The sequence below is a fragment of the Manacus candei genome, unplaced genomic scaffold, assembly GCF_025592945.1.
Source record: "Manacus candei isolate 608988 ecotype Guabito, Panama unplaced genomic scaffold, ASM2559294v1 h1tg000153l, whole genome shotgun sequence".
NCBI lineage: Eukaryota > Metazoa > Chordata > Aves > Passeriformes > Pipridae > Manacus > Manacus candei.
The window spans coordinates 88,422-111,279 of NW_026138201.1; the positions used below are offsets into that span (position 1 = coordinate 88,422).

Sequence of the window (22,858 nt, forward strand, 5' to 3'; positions counted from 1 at the left end):
GCCCAATCACCCCAAAAAATGACCAGAAATTGACCCAAAATTACCGCAAAAATAGACCCAAAACTCACCCAAATCACCCCAAAAAGCGACCAGAAAGTCAGCCAAATCACCCCATAAAATGACCCAGAACTCACCCAAATCTCCCCAAAAAATCACCCACAAGTCAGCCAAATCACCCCATAAAATTACCAGAAACTGACCCAAATCACCCCCCAAAATGACCCAGAACTCACCCAAATCTCCCCAAAGAATGACCAGAAACTTAGCAAAAAAAACCCCAATAAATGACCCAAAACTGACCCAAATCTCCCCTAAAAAATGATCCGTTTCCCAAATCTCCCCAAAAAATGACCAGAAACTGACCCAAATCTCCCCCAAAAATGACCAGAAACTCACAAAAAATAACCCCCAAAAATGATCAGAAACTGACACAAATCTCCCCAACAAATGACCCAAACTTTATTTCTTTTCTTAGCAACAAATCCCTTCCTTTGCTCCCCTCTGGCCCTGCCCACACGGCCCCAGTTCAGCTCTCAGTGAGTTCTTGCTTCTGGGCAGCGACTCCTCTGCCTCTTGCTGGGGCGGCAGCAGCTCCTGTGCCGGCAGGGAGAGGGACCCCGAGCCAGGAGAGGGACCCCGAGCCAGGAGAGGGACCCCAGAGCCCCTACAGAGACCCCAGAGCCATTATAGGGACCCCAGAGCCACGATAGAAACCCCAGAGTCCCTACAGAGACCCCAGAGCCATTATAGGGACCCCAGAGCCCTCCAGAGCCCCTATAGAGACCCCAGAGCCATTACAGGGACCCCAGAGCCCTCCAGAGCCCCTTGCTGGGTCACAGCCCCTCTTCTCCCGCCCAAACCCACCTTTCTGGCTGCAGCTGCTTTTCTTCTCTGGCTCCCCCTTCCTTCCCCAGGGAGCTTTGCCTTGTTCTTTGGCCAGGCTCCAGCTGCAGCTCAAGGGCAAAGCTGCAACTACAATTCCCCCTTCGGGTTTTTCACCTGAAAAACAAAGGCTTGGGCCAAACTCTGACCAGTCACTCGCTGAACACGAGACATCAAAGAGGGCACACAGAATAAAATGCATCCAACTCTAAATCATGTTACAATGACTGTCCACCCCAATCCAGCACTGACATTAAAAACCTTCAAGCAATCAAAAAGACCTCCAAACATCCCTTAGATAGAGAAAAGCACACCAGGAACGAATGCAAAAAGAAAAATTCCAAACAATGCTCAATTAAATAACCATGGACTGATATAAAACATGTTTAGGGAACTTAAACCACTTCTTCCCATTATTCTCCATCAGAAATTACCCTTATTTAAGTTCTCCTTTTAACACTTCATTAAAACTGACTTATTAGGAAATGGTTTGAACCAAACTTCATAACTTGATGACTCCAGGGTTTGTGCTCCTTGACTTTGGCCTGAAGGGGTTTGGAACACAGGCTTTGTTCTGGAGAGCTTTTCCCCAATCTACAAACCCTTCTGCAAATGGGACTCCCTTCCCTCAGGGTTCGGTGGCCTCTGGTTTTCCTGAAGGCTGGGGGGGATCTGGGAGCCAAATCCCAAGGGATCCAGCCCAGCTCTGCACACACACACACACACATTTCCAGCTGGTCACAGTCTCACGGGGGCCACCACCACTCAGCACATTTGCACACAAACAGCCCTCTGAGTTCCTGGCACTGGGTCTGATGGACTAAGAAATGATCAGTCTGGTGGTTTGCCCTCAGAGGAGTAAGATCCAATGATGCATTTCTATTTTCATGACAATATAACCTGGAAAACACAAACATATTTCTGCTTCATGTGCAATTTAAAATTCAAAGACACAGAAACATTCCTAGAGTTCAAGTCCCCAGGTTTGGTTCCAAATGTCACTCGGTCCCCCTGGGACAAGAACAGTGGCACACACGGACTCAACAGCCCTGCACAAGCCCAGGAGTGGGGGGGAAATATCCTTGAGAGCACTGCTGCATTTCAAAAAGAAGTCAGTCACATCAACTCTGTAACAAATAAAAAAGAGAAGCCAAAATAAATAACTGTAGACAGGGTATTAAGTACCTTGAGAATACCAATAAGAAAAAACTAAGAATAAAGGCATCTATTTGAAGTACAAAGAGTTTGGGAGACACCATTTGTTTGCCACAAAGCCTTTATTTTGTTGGCTCTTCTATAGTTAGAACCCAAACCTTACCCTCCCACAAAAAGCAGAAAACCTCTTCAGAGAGTTAGGAGATGGAGTCAGTTTGGATTAACGGGAAGAACATCTCTGGAGACAAAAAAAAGCAGAGAAAATAACCCCATCCTCAACAACAGAGCTGCCTCCCCACTGCCTGCCCCTGGACACTTGCTCTGGGGGTGACAGAGCCTGAAGTCTCCTGCCTAGTCCTGGGCAATACTTCCTGGGGACCACAGCACCACTGAGTTCCTAAAAATATCACAGCTTGGGCAGGTGCTTGGATTTTGTCTGGATTAACTCCCCTTCTTCCTTTCCAGGTGCTGCCCTACTCATTGTAATGGTGCTTGTACTCCCTGAGCCATTCCCTCCCCCATCCAACCATCCCTTGTGCCCTCTCTGACAAGGACAGTGGGTCCAGGTGTTCTGCCACGCTCCCAGGGCACAGGGGGGGACTGTGGAGCCACCCTCGAGGGGGGAAACGTGCCCTGCCTGCCCTGCCCAGGGAAAGGGAACTGCCCCAGTGCTCCCCAGCACAAGGCACCCTTGGAAATATCCACTGCAATGGGACACTCAGGGACAGCAACAAGCACTGCACGAGGCTGCTCTGGCACAGGACCAATTTTAGCCTCAGCTTTTCTCTGGACCACTTCACTTTGTTTGCCACCTCATCCTGCAGTCAGAACTTGCTGTCCTTGCAACCTTTCAGGGTGACCATAAATGACAGAGGCCTCTGCTCCAGCACCCACAAGGGCCTGATCCATCTGACAGGATCCATTTTTCCAGGGAATTCAAAGCTCCACCTGAGGACTAGGGTCTTTTCTCACCCATCCCTGTGCTGCAGCTTGGCCTCCATCTCACTGTGCTTTCAGTTCCCTCCATGGTTGAACACTGGCAGCCCTGGCCCTGGGCGGAGCTCGGCATCCTGATCCCATCCCTCCTGGCCCCCGGAACCGCTGACTCAGCAATGGAGGGCCCTCCATTGCCAAGGGCACGGGCCCGTCGGGGCTCACGGGGGGAGCAGGAGGGCGAAGGCTCCAGCCCTGCTGCTACAACCTTCCACCACTACAGCCAACAGAGGAGCCTCTCCAGCCCTGCCTCCCAAGGCATCCTCAACAAACCCAGCCCAGCTCCACAGGACAAACTGCTCCCTGTCTGCCCAGGCCAGTCTAATCCCAGAGGCTCCCAGGGTCATGCAAAACAACTGCCCAGGAGATCAGAGACCCCAGTCCATCTCTTCCTAGCACAGGTTTGGGTTAGTTTGGCAAACAGACCAACTGAGGAATTCCCCAATGTTTTCCCAGTTTGACCCCTGTCACACCAATCACCTTAACACTGCCAGTCCATAATTCTCCCTCTCTTGGGTTAAGGACTGAGCAAGTTGGACCTGTGTCTGAGCAGGACATGTGCAAACCAAATGCTGGGGACTGGAACACACACCTGGCACTCCTGCAGCTCTCACAGTCACATTCCAGAGAAAACAGCCAATTGCACCCTCACTGCTCATTTCTTAATCCCAATCCCACACTTGTTTGGCACTTGGAGCACCGCTTTTAGAACCCAATTACAGCCCATTAGAGAGCTCCCTGTCTAGCAGGGACAGGGACCCCTGGGATACTCTCAGCAATGCCTGAATCCATGGCAGGGACCTTGCTTTGAGCTCCCCAGGGCCGGGCACCCCGAGGATCTCCCCGAATAATCCTTTCGGTGCGCGCTGGAGTCCTCGGGGTGCCCCAACCCGGGGGGCACCAACAGCACTGTCCCTCCAGGGGGCCAATTTGGTCCTAAACTGCAGGGGGATCTTGCCTGTGTCCCAGACTGGTCCGGAGATCTGAGGCCCTTCCCGAGAAAATCTCGGTGCCGGCGTGAAGGGCCAGAGATCCCTTGGAGCCACGGGAGAGCAGGCACAGAGTCCCTCCTGGGGGGCAATTTGCCTGCCTGAAAACAGCTCTTCAAAGGAGCCTCTAAGACTCAGCTGGTGACTTTTAGAAGCCAGGCATTCCTTGCTTACAACACCCTGCCATGATCCCAGCCCCACGGGGGTCCTGGCAATCCGCTCCCAAAGGGCACACGGAGGGGTCTCCACTGCAGCTGATGGGAGGGGTCAGCATTACAGGAGGGCTCATTTTCCTTCCCTGCATTCCTGTTCCACATTCAGGACATTTCCCAACACTTATCACCATACACAACTACCCTTAGAAGGTTTCCAAGGGGCTTCACCGAGGGCCTTCCCAGGTCTGCTCTGTCTGGAGCCCTCCAAGTCCTCAGTGCCTGCCTGAGGAACCTCAACACAACTCACCTGCTTACACAGCAACTTGGTGCTGCTTGCCTGCTGCCTCACTTCCCTTCTTCCTTCTTTCTTCACCTCCCTTGCTTGGTCCCTTTCAATCCCTGGGCTCAGCTCTGTGCACTTTCCAGGCTCCATCCCACTGCAAAAAGGATTAGCCCTTGTTACATCTCAACACTCAGAGAGCATTCCACCTTTTGCCTTGACACTGGGCCATCAGGCCAGGGTCTCATTATTTAAAGCACAGTTTGACTCCTCAGTGACAACAACAGCTACAGCCCTGAATCCTAACACAGGCTGAGACACAAACACGGATGGGAACTCTTAAGGATCCACTTTGTCCTGCTCACCAATCAAAAGGAGCTTTCTGAACTCAAGAATAACAGACCCCAGGTCCTTTTACTGCAACTTTACCTGCTATAAATGTGACCCACCAGACCTGCAAAGGCCCTTCCCACTTCACCTGCAGGGCTGGCAGTGCCACCACTGGACACGGCCCCAGTGGCTGGGCAGGAACGGAGGGGCTGGGGCGTCCAATCCATCGGCCCAGGCGGCACCAGGAGTTCCTGCAGTTCCTGAGGGGAGAGCCTCAAGCCAACAAAGGATTAGGAAGAATATTTTAAACTTCAATGTGTCTATCTCCTGGAATATGGGGACTTTGATAAGTCCTACTGGTGCAACAAGGACACACTCAAGGCTATCTATTAAAAGGATCTACCAGCACTCAAAAGCTATCACTGTCCTTCTGTCAGGGGGAACGCAGCAAACTCTCTTTGCCAGGAGCCTCCAGGAGGACTTCCAGCTTTTGGGGCTCCCTTTTAACCATTTTTCCCATAACTGGAGCTGGGACTATCACCTGCCCTACAGGGGGAACAGCCCACAAAGTTCACCATCAGGGATGCCATTAACTGAAAGTCCCTTCTCAGGGGGGTCACTGCACACCTTGGCCTTTGTTTGCCCTCCCCACCAAAGATGCTTCCAACAGTTCTGACACATCTGGCAGACCCAGAGCTCTCCTCAGGGAATGCTTCAGCTGCTTAAAGGCTGCCCTTGCACCATCTATTCAAAAAGTCGCCATAACAGTCTTACCACACATCCCGAGGGAGCAATGCAGAGTCCAGCCCGTCCCACCATTCCCAGCAAGGCAGTTCATGGGCTGTCTGGGGCTCAGGGAGGAGTCACGGGGCTTCTCTTCTTCCTGCCTGCTTGCCCCATTTTCTCCTGCAAAAGCAAAGCTTTCTTGGCTTTCCTTGCTCAAGGAGATGCAAAGGCCATCTTTTAAATCCAATACTGGAAACTCCTCCAGGTTGTCATTCAAGGTGCTTCTCTCAGGTCCTGCACTAATCAATCATCTTGTCCACTGGTTTTCTTGGCAGGTTCTTGCATTCACGTCCTACAAGCAAACCAGGAGGAGCCAATTTAGCTGTTCCTGCAACCAATCCAGTCTGGCATTCTGATTTTAAAGGATACTGGGTTGGCCTTACCCATAGAGATCCCACATCAGGGGTAATACCTACAGGTTCTGCCCTCTTCCACTCTCCTGCAGCTCCACTGGCCCACACCACAGGAACAACTGCAGCTGCCACTTCAGTCAGGGCCTTGCTGCTGACAGGAGTTATTCCCTGCACAACAAGAGCTGCTGCTTGGACACATTTAGTTTCAGCAATTACAGTGTCAAGAGCCCCAGTTTTCAATTCCATTTCTGCCTCAACTTTTCCAGCCCATCACTTCCTAGCAGAGGTTTGGGTGAGTTTGGCAAAAACACAAACTGAGGAATTCCCCAATGTTTTCCCAGTTTGACCCCTGTCACACCAATCACCTTAACACTGCCAGTCCATAATTCTCATTCTGCTGTGTTCAGGACTGAGGAAATTGTACTTGCGTCTGAGCAGGACATGTGCAAACCAAATGCTGGGGACTGGAACACACACCTGGCACTCCTGCAGCTCTCACAGTCACATTCCAGAGAAAACAGCCAATTGCACCCTCACTGCTCATTTCTTAATCCCAATCCCACACTTGTTTGGCACTTGGAGCACCACTTTTAGAACCCAATTACAGCCCATTAGAGAGCTCCCTGTCTAGCAGGGACAGGGACCCCTGGGATACTCTCAGCAATGCCTGAATCCATGGCAGGGACCTTGCTTTGAGCTCCCCAGGGCCGGGCACCCCGAGGATCTCCCCGAATAATCCTTTCGGTGCGCGCTGGAGTCCTCGGGGTGCCCCAACCCGGGGGGCACCAACAGCACTGTCCCTCCAGGGGCCAATTTGGTCCCAAAATGCAGGGGGATCTTGCCTGTGTCCCAGACTGGTCCGGAGATCTGAGGCCCTTCCCGAGAAAATCTCGGTGCCGGCGTGAAGGGCCAGAGATCCCTTGGAGCCACGGGAGAGCAGGCACAGAGTCCCTCCTGGGGGGCAATTTGCCTGCCTGAAAACAGCTCTTCAAAGGAGCCTCTAAGACTCAGCTGGTGACTTTTAGAAGCCAGGCATTCCTTGCTTACAACACCCTGCCATGATCCCAGCCCCACGGGGGTCCTGGCAATCCGCTCCCAAAGGGCACACGGAGGGGTCTCCACTGCAGCTGATGGGAGGGGTCAGCATGACAGGAGGGTTCATTTTCCTTCCCTGCATTCCTGTTCCACATTCAGGACACTCCCAACACCTGTTCCCATCTACACAAACCCTTATAAGTTCTCTGAGGGGCTCCATTGGGGGTCTCTGGTGGTCACCTGTGCCTGCAGACCCCAAAGTTCTCAGTGACCACCTTATCAACTTCAAGACAACTCACCTGGTTGTAGAGGAGCTTGGTGCTGCTTGGCTGCTGCCTCAGTTCCCTTCTTCATTCTTTCTTGACTTTGCTTGCTCAGTCCCTTTAAGTTCCTTGGCTCAGCTCCATGCACTTTCTAGGGAACATCCCACTGCAAAAACTACCAGTTCTTGGTACATCTCCTAACTCAGATATCAGGGAGTGAGGCAGAAATCAACTCATCCAGGGCACTGCCTCCAAATATTGGGACAAAAACACCATAACATTCCATGGCTCCCCTTGGCAAATCAACCCCAAACTGCTCAGACACAAACAACACCCTGCACACTACAACAATCTGGCACTGCTGGTTCAACCCGGCCAAGTCAGTTGGGAAACTACACAAGGTCAACTTCCTTCCAAGTTTCAGTTATGACACAAAAGTCAGGGAGATCACAGACTCCCCCACAGAGTTTTACTCTGAGGAGAGAAGGAAACCAAAGCCATCCCCAGGGCTGCAATAGCTCAGGCTCCCCAAAAGGCCCAGGGGCTTCAGGTTTCTGAGGGGCTTCACCGAGGGCCTTCCCAGGTCTGCTCTGTCTGGAGCCCTCCAAGTCCTCAGTGCCTGCCTGAGGAACCTCAACACAACTCACCTGCTTACACAGCAACTTGGTGCTGCTTGCCTGCTGCCTCACTTCCCTTCTTCCTTCTTTCTTCACCTCCCTTGCTTGGTCCCTTTCAATCCCTGGGCTCAGCTCTGTGCACTTTCCAGGCTCCATCCCACTGCAAAAAGGATTAGCCCTTGTTACATCTCAACACTCAGAGAGCATTCCACCTTTTGCCTTGACACTGGGCCATCAGGCCAGGGTCTCATTATTTAAAGCACAGTTTGACTCCTCAGTGACAACAACAGCTACAGCCCTGAATCCTAACACAGGCTGAGACACAAACACGGATGGGAACTCTTAAGGATCCACTTTGTCATGCTCACCAATCAAAAGGAGCTTTCTGAACTCAAGAATAACAGACCCCAGGTCCTTTTACTGCAACTTTACCTGCTATAAATGTGACCCACCAGACCTGCAAAGGCCCTTCCCACTTCACCTGCAGGGCTGGCAGTGCCACCACTGGACACGGCCCCAGTGGCTGGGCAGGAACGGAGGGGCTGGGGCGTCCAATCCATCGGCCCAGGCGGCACCAGGAGTTCCTGCAGTTCCTGAGGGGAGAGCCTCAAGCCAACAAAGGATTAGGAAGAATATTTTAAACTTCAATGTGTCTATCTCCTGGAATATGGGGACTTTGATAAGTCCTACTGGTGCAACAAGGACACACTCAAGGCTATCTATTAAAAGGATCTACCAGCACTCAAAAGCTATCACTGTCCTTCTGTCAGGGGGAACGCAGCAAACTCTCTTTGCCAGGAGCCTCCAGGAGGACTTCCAGCTTTTGGGGCTCCCTTTTAACCATTTTTCCCATAACTGGAGCTGGGACTATCACCTGCCCTACAGGGGGAACAGCCCACAAAGTTCACCATCAGGGATGCCATTAACTGAAAGTCCCTTCTCAGGGGGGTCACTGCACACCTTGGCCTTTGTTTGCCCTCCCCACCAAAGATGCTTCCAACAGTTCTGACACATCTGGCAGACCCAGAGCTCTCCTCAGGGAATGCTTCAGCTGCTTAAAGGCTGCCCTTGCACCATCTATTCAAAAAGTCGCCATAACAGTCTTACCACACATCCCGAGGGAGCAATGCAGAGTCCAGCCCGTCCCACCATTCCCAGCAAGGCAGTTCATGGGCTGTCTGGGGCTCAGGGAGGAGTCACGGGGCTTCTCTTCTTCCTGCCTGCTTGCCCCATTTTCTCCTGCAAAAGCAAAGCTTTCTTGGCTTTCCTTGCTCAAGGAGATGCAAAGGCCATCTTTTAAATCCAATACTGGAAACTCCTCCAGGTTGTCATTCAAGGTGCTTCTCTCAGGTCCTGCACTAATCAATCATCTTGTCCACTGGTTTTCTTGGCAGGTTCTTGCATTCACGTCCTACAAGCAAACCAGGAGGAGCCAATTTAGCTGTTCCTGCAACCAATCCAGTCTGGCATTCTGATTTTAAAGGATACTGGGTTGGCCTTACCCATAGAGATCCCACATCAGGGGTAATACCTACAGGTTCTGCCCTCTTCCACTCTCCTGCAGCTCCACTGGCCCACACCACAGGAACAACTGCAGCTGCCACTTCAGTCAGGGCCTTGCTGCTGACAGGAGTTATTCCCTGCACAACAAGAGCTGCTGCTTGGACACATTTAGTTTCAGCAATTACAGTGTCAAGAGCCCCAGTTTTCAATTCCATTTCTGCCTCAACTTTTCCAGCCCATCACTTCCTAGCAGAGGTTTGGGTGAGTTTGGCAAAAGCACAAACTGAGGAATTCCCCAATGTTTTCCCAGTTTGACCCCTGTCACACCAATCACCTTAACACTGCCAGTCCATAATTCTCATTCTGCTGTGTTCAGGACTGAGGAAATTGTACTTGTGTCTGAGCAGGACATGTGCAAACCAAATGCTGGGGACTGGAACACACACCTGGCACTCCTGCAGCTCTCACAGTCACATTCCAGAGAAAACAGCCAATTGCACCCTCACTGCTCATTTCTTAATCCCAATCCCACACTTGTTTGGCACTTGGAGCACCACTTTTAGAACCCAATTACAGCCCATTAGAGAGCTCCCTGTCTAGCAGGGACAGGGACCCCTGGGATACTCTCAGCAATGCCTGAATCCATGGCAGGGACCTTGCTTTGAGCTCCCCAGGGCCGGGCACCCCGAGGATCTCCCCGAATAATCCTTTCGGTGCGCGCTGGAGTCCTCGGGGTGCCCCAACCCGGGGGGCACCAACAGCACTGTCCCTCCAGGGGCCAATTTGGTCCCAAAATGCAGGGGGATCTTGCCTGTGTCCCAGACTGGTCCGGGGATCTGAGGCCCTTCCCGAGAAAATCTCGGTGCCGGCGTGAAGGGCCAGAGATCCCTTGGAGCCACGGGAGAGCAGGCACAGAGTCCCTCCTGGGGGGCAATTTGCCTGCCTGAAAACAGCTCTTCAAAGGAGCCTCTAAGACTCAGCTGGTGACTTTTAGAAGCCAGGCATTCCTATACACTGTGAGATATTTTAAGGCTTATCTGACTGAAAAGCATAAAGCTTTTATCATGGACACCTGACCTCCCACAGACAGCTCCTTTCCCCTTTCAGTACAAAATTATTTTCATGGAATCACTCAATAGGAAGTGCCCAGGAACCCCAGACTGTTCTTTCCAGAACAGAAAATAAACAGAAGAACGGAGTTTTGCACAAGTGTAACATACTCCAGAACAGACCTGACTTTAGTTTTACCCTTTGTGTTCAAATATTCCATAGAAAAGCTCCAGCAGGAGAGCTGGTACATTCCCAAGAGTATCCTGGAAGTCCCTTTCACGAGGGCTGGAGGAAAATCGCAGTTGTATGAGTCCCTTGTGCCTGCAGATGCCTGGGGATCCTCTCCATCCACCTCGTGCTCTCCCAACAGCAGAAAGGGTGCTGAGACAGGAGGAAGGAAACCTTTAGCATAAAGCTGGGGAGGAATATAAAGCTTCCTTTCCTGGGGAGTCTTGCGAAGTCTGCAACGAGAAAGGGAAAATTTGCATCTCCTTTGGTACACGTGTCAACAGAGACTGAGACTTTTTGCCTTTTTCAGACAACCGTGCCCCTTTTGGCTCCCTGGCAGCTCCAATGGCACCAGAACCCCCCTTCCTGCACACCCACGGCTGTCACACACAGGCACCCACACACCTTTGCTCCAGCCCACACGTGGCCAACATCTCCCCACCCTAGACATCCCAAGGTCAGTAGTTTTGCTAGAGAGCACAGCAACCCCCCTGTCCTCGCAAACTGCCTCCCTGCAAAAAAGGAATCGTTTTCCTGGACATTTCTCCCACAGTCAATGTCTTTTCAAACTGCTGTCGTGCCACCAAACCTGCTCAGGGTCCCTCCCGGCTTCTGCCTGTCCTTGCATTTAAAGGCATAGGCACATTCTATCTTCCAACAGCAAACCCAGCTCCTCACGGGCAGTAGAAGCCCTGCTCTTACCTGGACAGACTGCCGGGCTCGGCACAGCTGTGGCTCATGGAGCAGCTTCCCAAGGCCGTTCTCTCTCCCAGCAGGAAGCACAACTCGCCTCCACACCAGGGGAAACCACGAGCGAGGCTGCAAATGGACACAGAACGAGCAAAAAGCATTAACGCAGCACCAAAAAACCAAGTTAAAGCAGTCTTTGCCTCATAACCCTGCACGGGGAAAGGGTTTGGGATCCCAAAGCAAACCCTCAGACACCCAGAGAGCACAGGACCCACAGCCATGCCACGGCTCCCCCCGGGGGCACCCGGCAGGTAAGGGGCTTACCCGGGCCCCGCCGCCCAGCACAAGGCGCCCCTAAACGCCCCCGGCTGCCCCGGTGCACAAACCCAGCGGCCAAGGCGCTCTCCCCTCCGCAGCCCGGGCAGCAGCGGGGCCACACCCTCAGCCCCCACACACAACCGCCCCCACCTGCCCCGCCGGCCCTTTATACCGCGGGCCGGCAGCGCTGCCCAATCAGCACTCGAGCGCCTCCGCCCAATCCCAGCCCGCCTGGCCCTGCGGCCCCGCCCCGCCCGCTCAGCCCGGCCCCGGCCCTCGGCGCGGCCCCGGCCCCCGTTCCCTCCGCGCGGCTCCCGCCGCAGCCCCGGCGGGCTGAAAGCCCAGAGCCAACGGGAACTCCAGCCAGCTGCAGGCAGATGTTACTCTGTCCCAGTTTGCCAGGGGTGGGCACGAAGGGGCCCTTCCCCGTTCGGAAGTGGAAGTTGTCCCCTGTGCACAGCCCGCTCTGATCCTCGGCCTCGTGGGAGCCAATTCCCTTGTCCCAGCCCACTTCCTGCAGAGAAGAAAGGGAAAGATTGCACAGAAGGGAGACATTCTTCCCTGGGAGGGTGGGGAGGTGGCCTGGCACAGAGAAGTTGTGGCTGCCCCATCCCTGCAAGTGGCCAAGGCCAGGCTGGAGGTCTATTAGAAGGTGTCCCTGCCTGTGGCAGGGGGTGGAAGGAGATGATCCCTGAGATCCTTTCCAACCCAAACCACTCCAGGATCCCAGGATGATTCCATGCTCTCTCTCTGCATTTCTTTGGCATCATTTCCTCTCAAAAACAACATCTGCGATTTAGTTGATTGCTAAAGCCATCATTTTAAAATCATCTCAGGAATCCAAAGGGACTGGAAAACACTTCATTAAAACTGACTTATTAGGAAATGGTTTGAACCAAGAGAATTAAAATCAGGACAAGAGCCTTAAAAAAATTAAAATGAGGACAAGAGCCCAAGAGAATTAAAATCAGGAGAAATTCACGTTATTCCCCCCCCGCACACCCCGGGACAGACGGGAGGCCGCGAGTCCCGCCCTGCCGCCGGAACCGGCCCTTAACTCGAGCAGGGCGCGCTGCACCGGCACGAGAGCCACTGCGCATGCGTCGCCGGTCCCTCTCCTGCCTGCCCTTACTTACCACGTGATCGCCGGCGTCTTGCCAACGACTGCGCATGCGCCCCCCCCACCCCGCCGCCCGACCGCCCGGCTTCGCTTTCTTACTGCGGCTCCCCCTCCACTTTTCCGGCTCCCTGGGGTTCCCTCACCCACATTTCGGGGTCCCCTTCTCACATTTTAGGGGTGATGACCCCGCAATTTACGGTTCGGGGGGGGGGGGGGAGGAGAGGAAACGGGGTGCCCAAGAAGGGGTTTCTTTTTTTTTTTTTTCTCTCTTATTTCATTTTCATTTTATTTCCTTTTTAGTTTTTTTGCCTTTTTTTTTAAATTTTCTTTTTTATATTTCCTTCTTTACTTCGTTTATTTTTTATTCTCTTTATTTTTCATTTTCTCTCCCAGTGCTCCCCAGTAACACCCAGTGCTCCCCAACAACCCTCAGTAACACCCAGTGCTCCCCAGTACACCCCAGTAACACCCAGTGCTCCTCAACAACCCCCAGTAACACCCAGTGCTCCCCAAAAATTGACCCAAAACCGACCCAAATCACCCCAAAAGCTGACCCAAAACTGACCCCAAAACCTGACCCCAATCATCCCAAAAGCTGACCCAAAACTGACCCCAATCATCCCAAAAGCTGACCCAAATCACCCCAAACAATGACCCCAAACTGACCCCAAAAACTGACCCAAATCATCCCCAAAACTGACCCAAAACTCTGCATTTCTTTGGCATCATTTCCTCTCAAAAACAACATCTGCGATTTAGTTGATTGCTAAAGCCATCATTTTAAAATCATCCCAGGAATCCAAAGGGACTGGAAAACACACAGAAATCATTCCTGCACCCACCAAAGCATTAGGAATTGGAACCCGATTCCCTCATCTCTCTCCTTGTTCTTCTTGGCTGGAAAACCTGATGATCCCCACTGGCTGTTTTTAGGCTGCTTTTCTTCCACAGCTCCTTTCCTCCCGGCTGAAACCTCCTGGCATCTTCAGGCCTTATCTGGAGGGAAGCCCCTCTGAAGTATTTCCTCTCGTGGCAATTCTGTGGGATGAAGAAGTAAAAAAAGCACATCAAGAGCTCCTTCTACCCCCTTCCCTCGCAAACACCCTCCCAGCTTGTCCTTGGCAGCTCCATCCCCCCGGCAGCGGCACCCGACGCTTCGGCTCCGCTGGGAAAGGGACAGCAAGTGCAGAAGCAAGTTCAGGTCTGGGCAGGGGCTCCCTGGGGAACGGCACTTCAGTGCTTTAGTCCGTGGCCTTTCCTGCTGCCCTCCCTCCTGGAGGCAGAGGATGACCCGTCCCTTGTTTCTCCCACGCTGGCAGACCCAGGTCCTGCTCCTTTGGCCCCACTTTTCTTGGCAGACCCGGCATCATTTCCCAGGGTCCCCAGGAAACTTCTGCACTTGACCCACTGCTAAGTGCAGAGCACAGGGCGAGGGAAGGACAAATTTCTCGGCACCCACCCCCTGGAATTTCCCTCCTCTGCAGCACGCTCCCGTTCCCGCTGTCTCTGGAGGTGCCCGCACGAGTCCTCCTTCTCCCAGCACCTCAGAGAATGTCCTTTTCACCCAGGTCCTGCTTACCGTCGTCCAACAAAACACGCTGACAACATTTTTCACGATGCCAGTGGAGAGCTATTAGAGCACACTGCACAGGGAAGCTGAGCCTGCCCCATCCCTGCAAGTGTTCCAGGCCAGGCTGGACGGGACTCGCAGCAACCGGGGACAGTGGAAGGTGTCCCTGCCCACGGAAGACAGGCTGGCCTTTGAAGGTCCCCTTCAAACCAAATCGCTCTGGGATTCCCCTCCAAAATCACTCCCAAAGAGACACAGCAACCAAAGCAGAGGGACTGCACTCCCAGCTTTTCTTACCTGCAGGCACACACAGCACAGCACGTTGGACATAAAAGCCACAGGGTTAGTCCTGCCAGAGGCGTCCGGCACACCCACGGCGACCGAAGGGAAAGAGGGAGCCTGGGAACACGGAGTAAAAGACACCTTAATTAGGACTACCCTGAGCCATAGCCAGGTCATTCCCACAGACAGCTTCACCGTCCAGTCGTCCAAAAAGCACTCACCGAGGCCTCAGGTAGGATGGTTCCTGACGCTGACCAGGTGAATACCTCCCTGGAAGCCCGCTCTGCTCCTGCCAGGCACTGGGGCTCACCCAGAGGGGCTTTGCCAAGCATCCAAGGGAAATTAAAATTACAGCCTGGGCAAAGGCGCTTCCCGCAGGACCGCTCCTGGCCAAGGCCACCGGTCCGTGCAAGTCAGACCACTGACCACCCAGGGCTGGGGATTTTCAGGGGCACGCTTCCAGCTTTTATTCTCCAGAAACTCCAGTTCTTCCTGGCACCGCTTGCCAGAAAGTCTTCCCCTGTTGGAAGAGGTCACTTAGTCTTTCGAGGGGCCAGATTGCCAAAGCCCGGCCAGTCCGTTCCCACGAGGAAAGGTAGCTTTGTCTTGTACAAGATACTGGGGGGGAGACACAAAAGTTTAATTTAAAAGAACTGCCTAGAATAGAAAGCAATTCAAACATAAGTCAGACAAGACTCGTGCAAAACTGAATTACATTGGACTTCAAAGGAGAATTCTTTCCCTCTGCACCTCAGAGAACCCCAATTTTCACCCAGGTCCCGCTTACCATTGTCACACAAAACGTGCTGACAAAATTTTTCAGGATGCCAGTGGAGAGATATCAGAGCACACTGCACAGGGAAGCTGAGCCTGCCCCATCCCTGCAAGTGTTCCAGGCCAGGCTGGACGGGACTCGCAGCAACCGGGGACAGTGGAAGGTGTCCCTGCCCACGGAAGACAGGCTGGCCTTTGAAGGTCCCCTTCAAACCAAATCGCTCTGGGATTCCCCTCCAAAATCACTCCCAAAGAGACACAGCAACCAAAGCAGAGGGACTGCACTCCCAGCTTTTCTTACCTGCAGGCACACACAGCACAGCACGTTGGACATAAAAGCCACAGGGTTAGTCCTGCCAGAGGCGTCCCACGGCGACCGAAGGGAAAGAGGCAGCCTGGGAACACGGAGTAAAAGACACCTTAATTAGGACTACCCTGAGCCATAGCCAGGTCATTCCCACAGACAGCTTCACCGTCCAGTCCCACAAAAAGCACTGACCTCCCAGGGCCTCAGTTAGGATGGCTCCTGACGCTGACACCTCCGTTTGCCCCGGGGGGTCAAGAATAACATGCCTGGGAAGAAGTCACCCCCAACAACAAAAAGGGAAAATTAGTGAAGCACGGGGTCCTCTTCTGACTAGATTGCCACCAGCATTCCAGAGCAGATGACACGACTGTTCTGTTACAGACGAGAAAAGCCTGTTCTCCCGAACAAACAGCGAGGAGATTTATGGGCACGCCTGAACATTTCCTGTGAGGAACTTTTTGTAACTAAGGAGCAGGTGCTGTCTTGAGTTGAAGGCATCAATTTGACAGACACTTAGGACAGCAAACTCTTCAGCAGAGCAATTAACTGCAGCCTATTTGAACAGCAGGGGAGAGAAAACGACAGTCGAAGGGAAGACAAGAAAAGCAGAACTGGAATCAGCAGACTTTTCTTCCATCTCTCCCGAGGAAGTCTAGTTTGTCTGTTCTAATAATTCTATGCCCTTTTCTACATGAAACTTAGAGCAAGGCTGAAAAAACAACTAGAAAACACGGAGAGAAGCTTTTTAGAATTTCACGTGATTTTCCCAAACCGATGCCAGAAAAGCAGAACTCGGTAGAATGTACTCACCTCGAGGCCTTTGGTCTTTTCTTCCCTAAGCTTCGTCACCTGATTGAAAAAGCAGAGTAGACTCGGTATTTAGGCTCCCAACAGGAAAACTTCCCCTTCATTTCCTAAAAGAAACTACATTAATCTGCACAGCTGCAGGCGCGTGTCCAGCTGTTAAAGCCTTTCAGCTTTTCGGAGGGTGAGAATGCCCTGCTAAGGAAGGCTGAAAACTGCTCGGAGCCTGCACAGGTCCAAGAGCCCCTTGATTTTGTCTGTGTTCCAGTCCCGGGCTAAAGAAAGGGCAGAAGAAGCGCAGTTGTTCCTTGCCTCTTCCCTAAGAGGTTCGGCCAGGTGCTGGGCCAGCCCGGGCACTCCGGGGGAAGGCCGGCAGTGCCCAAGCAGCGCCGCTTTGCCAGGGGCGTCGCTTGCAAGAGCGCCGCCGAGCGCCGGGCCCTGCCTCACAGTCGCCGCCTGGCGGACACGGCCGGGAGCGGTACTGCAGCCGCGCGCCTCCCCCCCCCCCCTCCCCTCCTTGGCGAGACCCGCGGCGCCTTTGGACGCGCCCAGCTTACCCCGGGGTCGATCTCCGTCGAATCTGCCGCCGTGGGTCGCTTCCGGGGGGGGAAGGCGGCGGCGCAGCCCCGATAGCATCTCCAGGGCACGGCGGGAGCGAGCGGGGCAGAAGCGGGGGCAGGGGCGGGGGCGGGAGCGGGAGCGGAGCGGGGCGAGAGGGCGGCGCGACGTGCGCGCCATGCGGTCCTCGCGCACCGCGGCCCCGAGACGGGGGCTGCCGGCGCCGGTGCCTGCCGCCGCCCACGAACCTGCTGCCCGCGCCCGGCGCCGCCGAGCGCCCCGCCCTGTCCCCGCAGCGGGAAGCAGCGCGGCGAGACGGCGCTGCGGGCGCGGGGTGGGGGTCCGGGTCGCGGCGGAAGCCTCTCGCCGCCATCTTTAGTGTGGTTGTTCCGGTCCTGGCGGCGCCATCTTTACTGTGGGCTTGGCGAACTTCCGGGCCGGGGCCGCCATCTTTAGTGTGGTCGTTCCGGTCCTGGCGGCGCCATCTTTACTGTGGGCTTGGCGAACTTCCGGGCCGGGGCCGCCATCTTTAGTGTGGTCGTTCCGGTCCTGGTGGCGCCATCTTTGCTATGGGCTTGGCGGACTTCCGGGCCGGGGCCTTGGAGGACTTCCGGTCGCTCACTACTTCCGGTGACCGAGTTTACCCAAATTAGCGTCCCTCCTCGCTAATTTCTGCGCTTTCACCCCAAGAAATCTTCACGTTATTCCCCCCCCGCACACCCCGGGACAGACGGGAGGCCGCGAGTCCCGCCCTGCCGCCGGAACCGGCCCTTAACTCGAGCAGGGAGCGCTGCACCGGCACGAGAGCCACTGCGCATGCGTCGCCGGTCCCTCTCCTGCCTGCCCTTACTTACCACGTGATCGCCGGCGTTTTGCCAACGACTGCGCATGCGCTGTTCAAAATTTTTTCAATGCAGTTCCTGTTTTCCGTCAGCAGGTGGCAGTATTTCATCTCAAATATATGTGCAATTCTTTTTCTCTGTCACCAGGGGGCACTGTTGCTATGCGATTTTTTACTTATGGCATTTTTTTTTTGTTTTATAACCGTATTTGTTCGTGTAGTTCTTTTGGGAAATCGGATAATTGGCTTGTGATTGCTGGTGGTTTGAAAATTTACTTGTGTAATTAGGCTCTTCTCCTGGTTTTAATTCTCTAGGCTCTTCTCCTAAGAGAATTAAAATCAGGAGAAGAGCCTAAAAAAAAAATGAAAATCAGGGGAAGAGCCTAAAAAAAATGAAAATCAGGAGAAGAGTCTAAAAATATAAAAATCAGGAGGAGAGCCCAAGAGAATTAAAATCAGGAGAAGAACCTAAGAGAATTAAAATCAAGAGAAGAGCCTAAAAAAATTACAATCAGGAGAAGAGCCTAAAAAAATTAAAAACAGGAGAGGAGCCTGAAAAAATTAAAATCAGGACACGGGACTAATACAATAAAAATCAGGAGAGGAGCCTAAAAAAATTAAAATCAGGAGAGGGGACTAAAAAAATTAAAATCAGGAGAGGGGACTAAAAAAATTAAAATCAGGATAGGGGACTAAAAAAATTAAAATCAGGAGAGGAGCCTAAAAAATTAAAATGAGGAGAAGAGCCTAAAAAAATTAAAATCAGGAGAGGAGCCTGAAGGAATTACAATCAGGAGAGACCCAGAACTCACCCAAGTCTCCCCAAAAAACTACCAGAAACTGATTCAAATCTCCCCAAAAATGACCCAGAACTCACCCAAATCTCCCCAAAAAGTGACACAAAAACTGATCCAATTCACTCCAAAAATTGATCCAGAACTGACACAAAACTGGCCCAAATCACCTCAAAAACTAACTCCAAATTGGCCCAAAACCTGACCTAAAAATGCAAAACCCCCCCCCCAAAACTGACCCAAAATGATACAAAATCAGCCCCAGATATGACCAGAAACTGACCCCAAAACCCCAAAACACTGACACCAAGACTCACCCAAATCTCCCCAAAAAAATGACCCAAAAGTCAGCCCAATCACCCCAAAAAATGACCAGAAACTGACCCAAAATTACCACAAAAATAAACCCAAAACTCACCCAAATCATCCCGAAAAATGACCAGAAACTGACCCAAATCTCCCCCAAAAATGACCAGAAACTCACTAAAAATAACCCCCAAAAATGATCAGAAACTGACACAAATCTCCCCAACAAATGACCCAAACTTTATTTCTTTTCTTAGCAACAAATCCCTTCCTTTGCTCCCCTCTGGCCCTGCCCACACGGCCCCAGTTCAGCTCTCAGTGAGTTCTTGCTTCTGGGCAGCGACTCCTCTGCCTCTTGCTGGGGCGGCAGCAGCTCCTGTGCCGGCAGGGAGAGGGACCCCGAGCCAGGAGAGGGACCCCGAGCCAGGAGAGGGACCCCGAGCCAGGAGAGGGACCCCAGAGCCCCTACAGAGACCCCAGAGCCATTATAGGGACCCCAGAGCCACGATAGAAACCCCAGAGTCCCTACAGAGACCCCAGAGCCATTATAGGGACCCCAGAGCCCTCCAGAGCCCCTATAGAGACCCCAGAGCCCCTATAGAGACCCCAGAGCCCCTATAGAGACCCCAGAGCCATTACAGGGACCCCAGAGCCCTCCAGAGCCCCTTGCTGGGTCACAGCCCCTCTTCTCCCGCCCAAACCCACCTTTCTGGCTGCAGCTGCTTTTCTTCTCTGGCTCCCCCTTCCTTCCCCAGGGAGCTTTGCCTTGTTCTTTGGCCAGGCTCCAGCTGCAGCTCAAGGGCAAAGCTGCAACTACAATTCCCCCTTCGGGTTTTTCACCTGAAAAACAAAGGCTTGGGCCAAACTCTGACCAGTCACTCGCTGAACACGAGACATCAAAGAGGGCACACAGAATAAAATGCATCCAACTCTAAATCATGTTACAATGACTGTCCACCCCAATCCAGCACTGACATTAAAAACCTTCAAGCAATCAAAAAGACCTCCAAACATCCCTTAGATAGAGAAAAGCACACCAGGAACGAATGCAAAAAGAAAAATTCCAAACAATGCTCAATTAAATAACCATGGACTGATATAAAACATGTTTAGGGAACTTAAACCACTTCTTCCCATTATTCTCCATCAGAAATTACCCTTATTTAAGTTCTCCTTTTAACACTTCATTAAAACTGACTTATTAGGAAATGGTTTGAACCAAACTTCATAACTTGATGACTCCAGGGTTTGTGCTCCTTGACTTTGGCCTGAAGGGGTTTGGAACACAGGCTTTGTTCTGGAGAGCTTTTCCCCAATCTACAAACCCTTCTGCAAATGGGACTCCCTTCCCTCAGGGTTCGGTGGCCTCTGGTTTTCCTGAAGGCTGGGGGGGATCTGGGAGCCAAATCCCAAGGGATCCAGCCCAGCTCTGCACACACACACACACACATTTCCAGCTGGTCACAGTCTCACGGGGGCCACCACCACTCAGCACATTTGCACACAAACAGCCCTCTGAGTTCCTGGCACTGGGTCTGATGGACTAAGAAATGATCAGTCTGGTGGTTTGCCCTCAGAGGAGTAAGATCCAATGATGCATTTCTATTTTCATGACAATATAACCTGGAAAACACAAACATATTTCTGCTTCATGTGCAATTTAAAATTCAAAGACACAGAAACATTCCTAGAGTTCAAGTCCCCAGGTTTGGTTCCAAATGTCACTCGGTCCCCCTGGGACAAGAACAGTGGCACACACGGACTCAACAGCCCTGCACAAGCCCAGGAGTGGGGGGGAAATATCCTTGAGAGCACTGCTGCATTTCAAAAAGAAGTCAGTCACATCAACTCTGTAACAAATAAAAAAGAGAAGCCAAAATAAATAACTGTAGACAGGGTATTAAGTACCTTGAGAATACCAATAAGAAAAAACTAAGAATAAAGGCATCTATTTGAAGTACAAAGAGTTTGGGAGACACCATTTGTTTGCCACAAAGCCTTTATTTTGTTGGCTCTTCTATAGTTAGAACCCAAACCTTACCCTCCCACAAAAAGCAGAAAACCTCTTCAGAGAGTTAGGAGATGGAGTCAGTTTGGATTAACGGGAAGAACATCTCTGGAGACAAAAAAAAGCAGAGAAAATAACCCCATCCTCAACAACAGAGCTGCCTCCCCACTGCCTGCCCCTGGACACTTGCTCTGGGGGTGACAGAGCCTGAAGTCTCCTGCCTAGTCCTGGGCAATACTTCCTGGGGACCACAGCACCACTGAGTTCCTAAAAATATCACAGCTTGGGCAGGTGCTTGGATTTTGTCTGGATTAACTCCCCTTCTTCCTTTCCAGGTGCTGCCCTACTCATTGTAATGGTGCTTGTACTCCCTGAGCCATTCCCTCCCCCATCCAACCATCCCTTGTGCCCTCTCTGACAAGGACAGTGGGTCCAGGTGTTCTGCCACGCTCCCAGGGCACAGGGGGGGACTGTGGAGCCACCCTCGAGGGGGGAAACGTGCCCTGCCTGCCCTGCCCAGGGAAAGGGAACTGCCCCAGTGCTCCCCAGCACAAGGCACCCTTGGAAATATCCACTGCAATGGGACACTCAGGGACAGCAACAAGCACTGCACGAGGCTGCTCTGGCACAGGACCAATTTTAGCCTCAGCTTTTCTCTGGACCACTTCACTTTGTTTGCCACCTCATCCTGCAGTCAGAACTTGCTGTCCTTGCAACCTTTCAGGGTGACCATAAATGACAGAGGCCTCTGCTCCAGCACCCACAAGGGCCTGATCCATCTGACAGGATCCATTTTTCCAGGGAATTCAAAGCTCCACCTGAGGACTAGGGTCTTTTCTCACCCATCCCTGTGCTGCAGCTTGGCCTCCATCTCACTGTGCTTTCAGTTCCCTCCATGGTTGAACACTGGCAGCCCTGGCCCTGGGCGGAGCTCGGCATCCTGATCCCATCCCTCCTGGCCCCCGGAACCGCTGACTCAGCAATGGAGGGCCCTCCATTGCCAAGGGCACGGGCCCGTCGGGGCTCACGGGGGGAGCAGGAGGGCGAAGGCTCCAGCCCTGCTGCTACAACCTTCCACCACTACAGCCAACAGAGGAGCCTCTCCAGCCCTGCCTCCCAAGGCATCCTCAACAAACCCAGCCCAGCTCCACAGGACAAACTGCTCCCTGTCTGCCCAGGCCAGTCTAATCCCAGAGGCTCCCAGGGTCATGCAAAACAACTGCCCAGGAGATCAGAGACCCCAGTCCATCTCTTCCTAGCACAGGTTTGGGTTAGTTTGGCAAACAGACCAACTGAGGAATTCCCCAATGTTTTCCCAGTTTGACCCCTGTCACACCAATCACCTTAACACTGCCAGTCCATAATTCTCCCTCTCTTGGGTTAAGGACTGAGCAAGTTGGACCTGTGTCTGAGCAGGACATGTGCAAACCAAATGCTGGGGACTGGAACACACACCTGGCACTCCTGCAGCTCTCACAGTCACATTCCAGAGAAAACAGCCAATTGCACCCTCACTGCTCATTTCTTAATCCCAATCCCACACTTGTTTGGCACTTGGAGCACCGCTTTTAGAACCCAATTACAGCCCATTAGAGAGCTCCCTGTCTAGCAGGGACAGGGACCCCTGGGATACTCTCAGCAATGCCTGAATCCATGGCAGGGACCTTGCTTTGAGCTCCCCAGGGCCGGGCACCCCGAGGATCTCCCCGAATAATCCTTTCGGTGCGCGCTGGAGTCCTCGGGGTGCCCCAACCCGGGGGGCACCAACAGCACTGTCCCTCCAGGGGGCCAATTTGGTCCTAAACTGCAGGGGGATCTTGCCTGTGTCCCAGACTGGTCCGGAGATCTGAGGCCCTTCCCGAGAAAA

At 52.8% G+C, this 22,858-nt stretch overlaps 2 protein-coding genes across 7 annotated transcripts in view; both read right to left on the reverse strand.

The window, feature by feature from the left end:
- Positions 1–1,074: 1,074 nt before the first annotated feature.
- LOC127463292 (uncharacterized) overlaps positions 1,075–22,858 on the reverse strand; it is a 99,887-nt gene continuing 78,103 nt past the window's right edge. The window contains exons 11-14 of the mRNA XM_051772568.1: positions 8,946–9,077; positions 8,320–8,431; positions 4,482–4,611; positions 1,075–2,009 (exon numbers count right to left, since the gene is read on the reverse strand). Coding sequence (XP_051628528.1) covers positions 2,004–2,009; positions 4,482–4,611; positions 8,320–8,431; positions 8,946–9,077 — 380 coding nt within the window. The 3' untranslated portion in view covers positions 1,075–2,003. The remainder of the gene's footprint in view (positions 2,010–4,481; positions 4,612–8,319; positions 8,432–8,945; positions 9,078–22,858) is intronic.
- The window catches only part of LOC127463293 (translation initiation factor IF-2-like), a 107,660-nt gene continuing 98,263 nt past the window's right edge, over positions 13,462–22,858 (reverse strand). For 2 of the 6 annotated variants that reach the window (XR_007900756.1, XR_007900755.1), the window contains 4 exons: positions 15,675–15,768; positions 14,821–15,217; positions 14,615–14,716; positions 13,462–13,785 (listed from right to left, as the gene is read on the reverse strand). The gene's annotated coding sequence lies outside the window, so the exon portion shown is untranslated. Of the gene's footprint in view, positions 13,786–14,614; positions 14,717–14,820; positions 15,218–15,674; positions 15,769–15,872; positions 15,947–16,490; positions 16,530–17,041; positions 17,189–22,858 lie in introns of those variants that run through there. The other 4 variants (XR_007900758.1, XR_007900757.1, XR_007900759.1 and 1 more) reach the window with 4 other exon arrangements.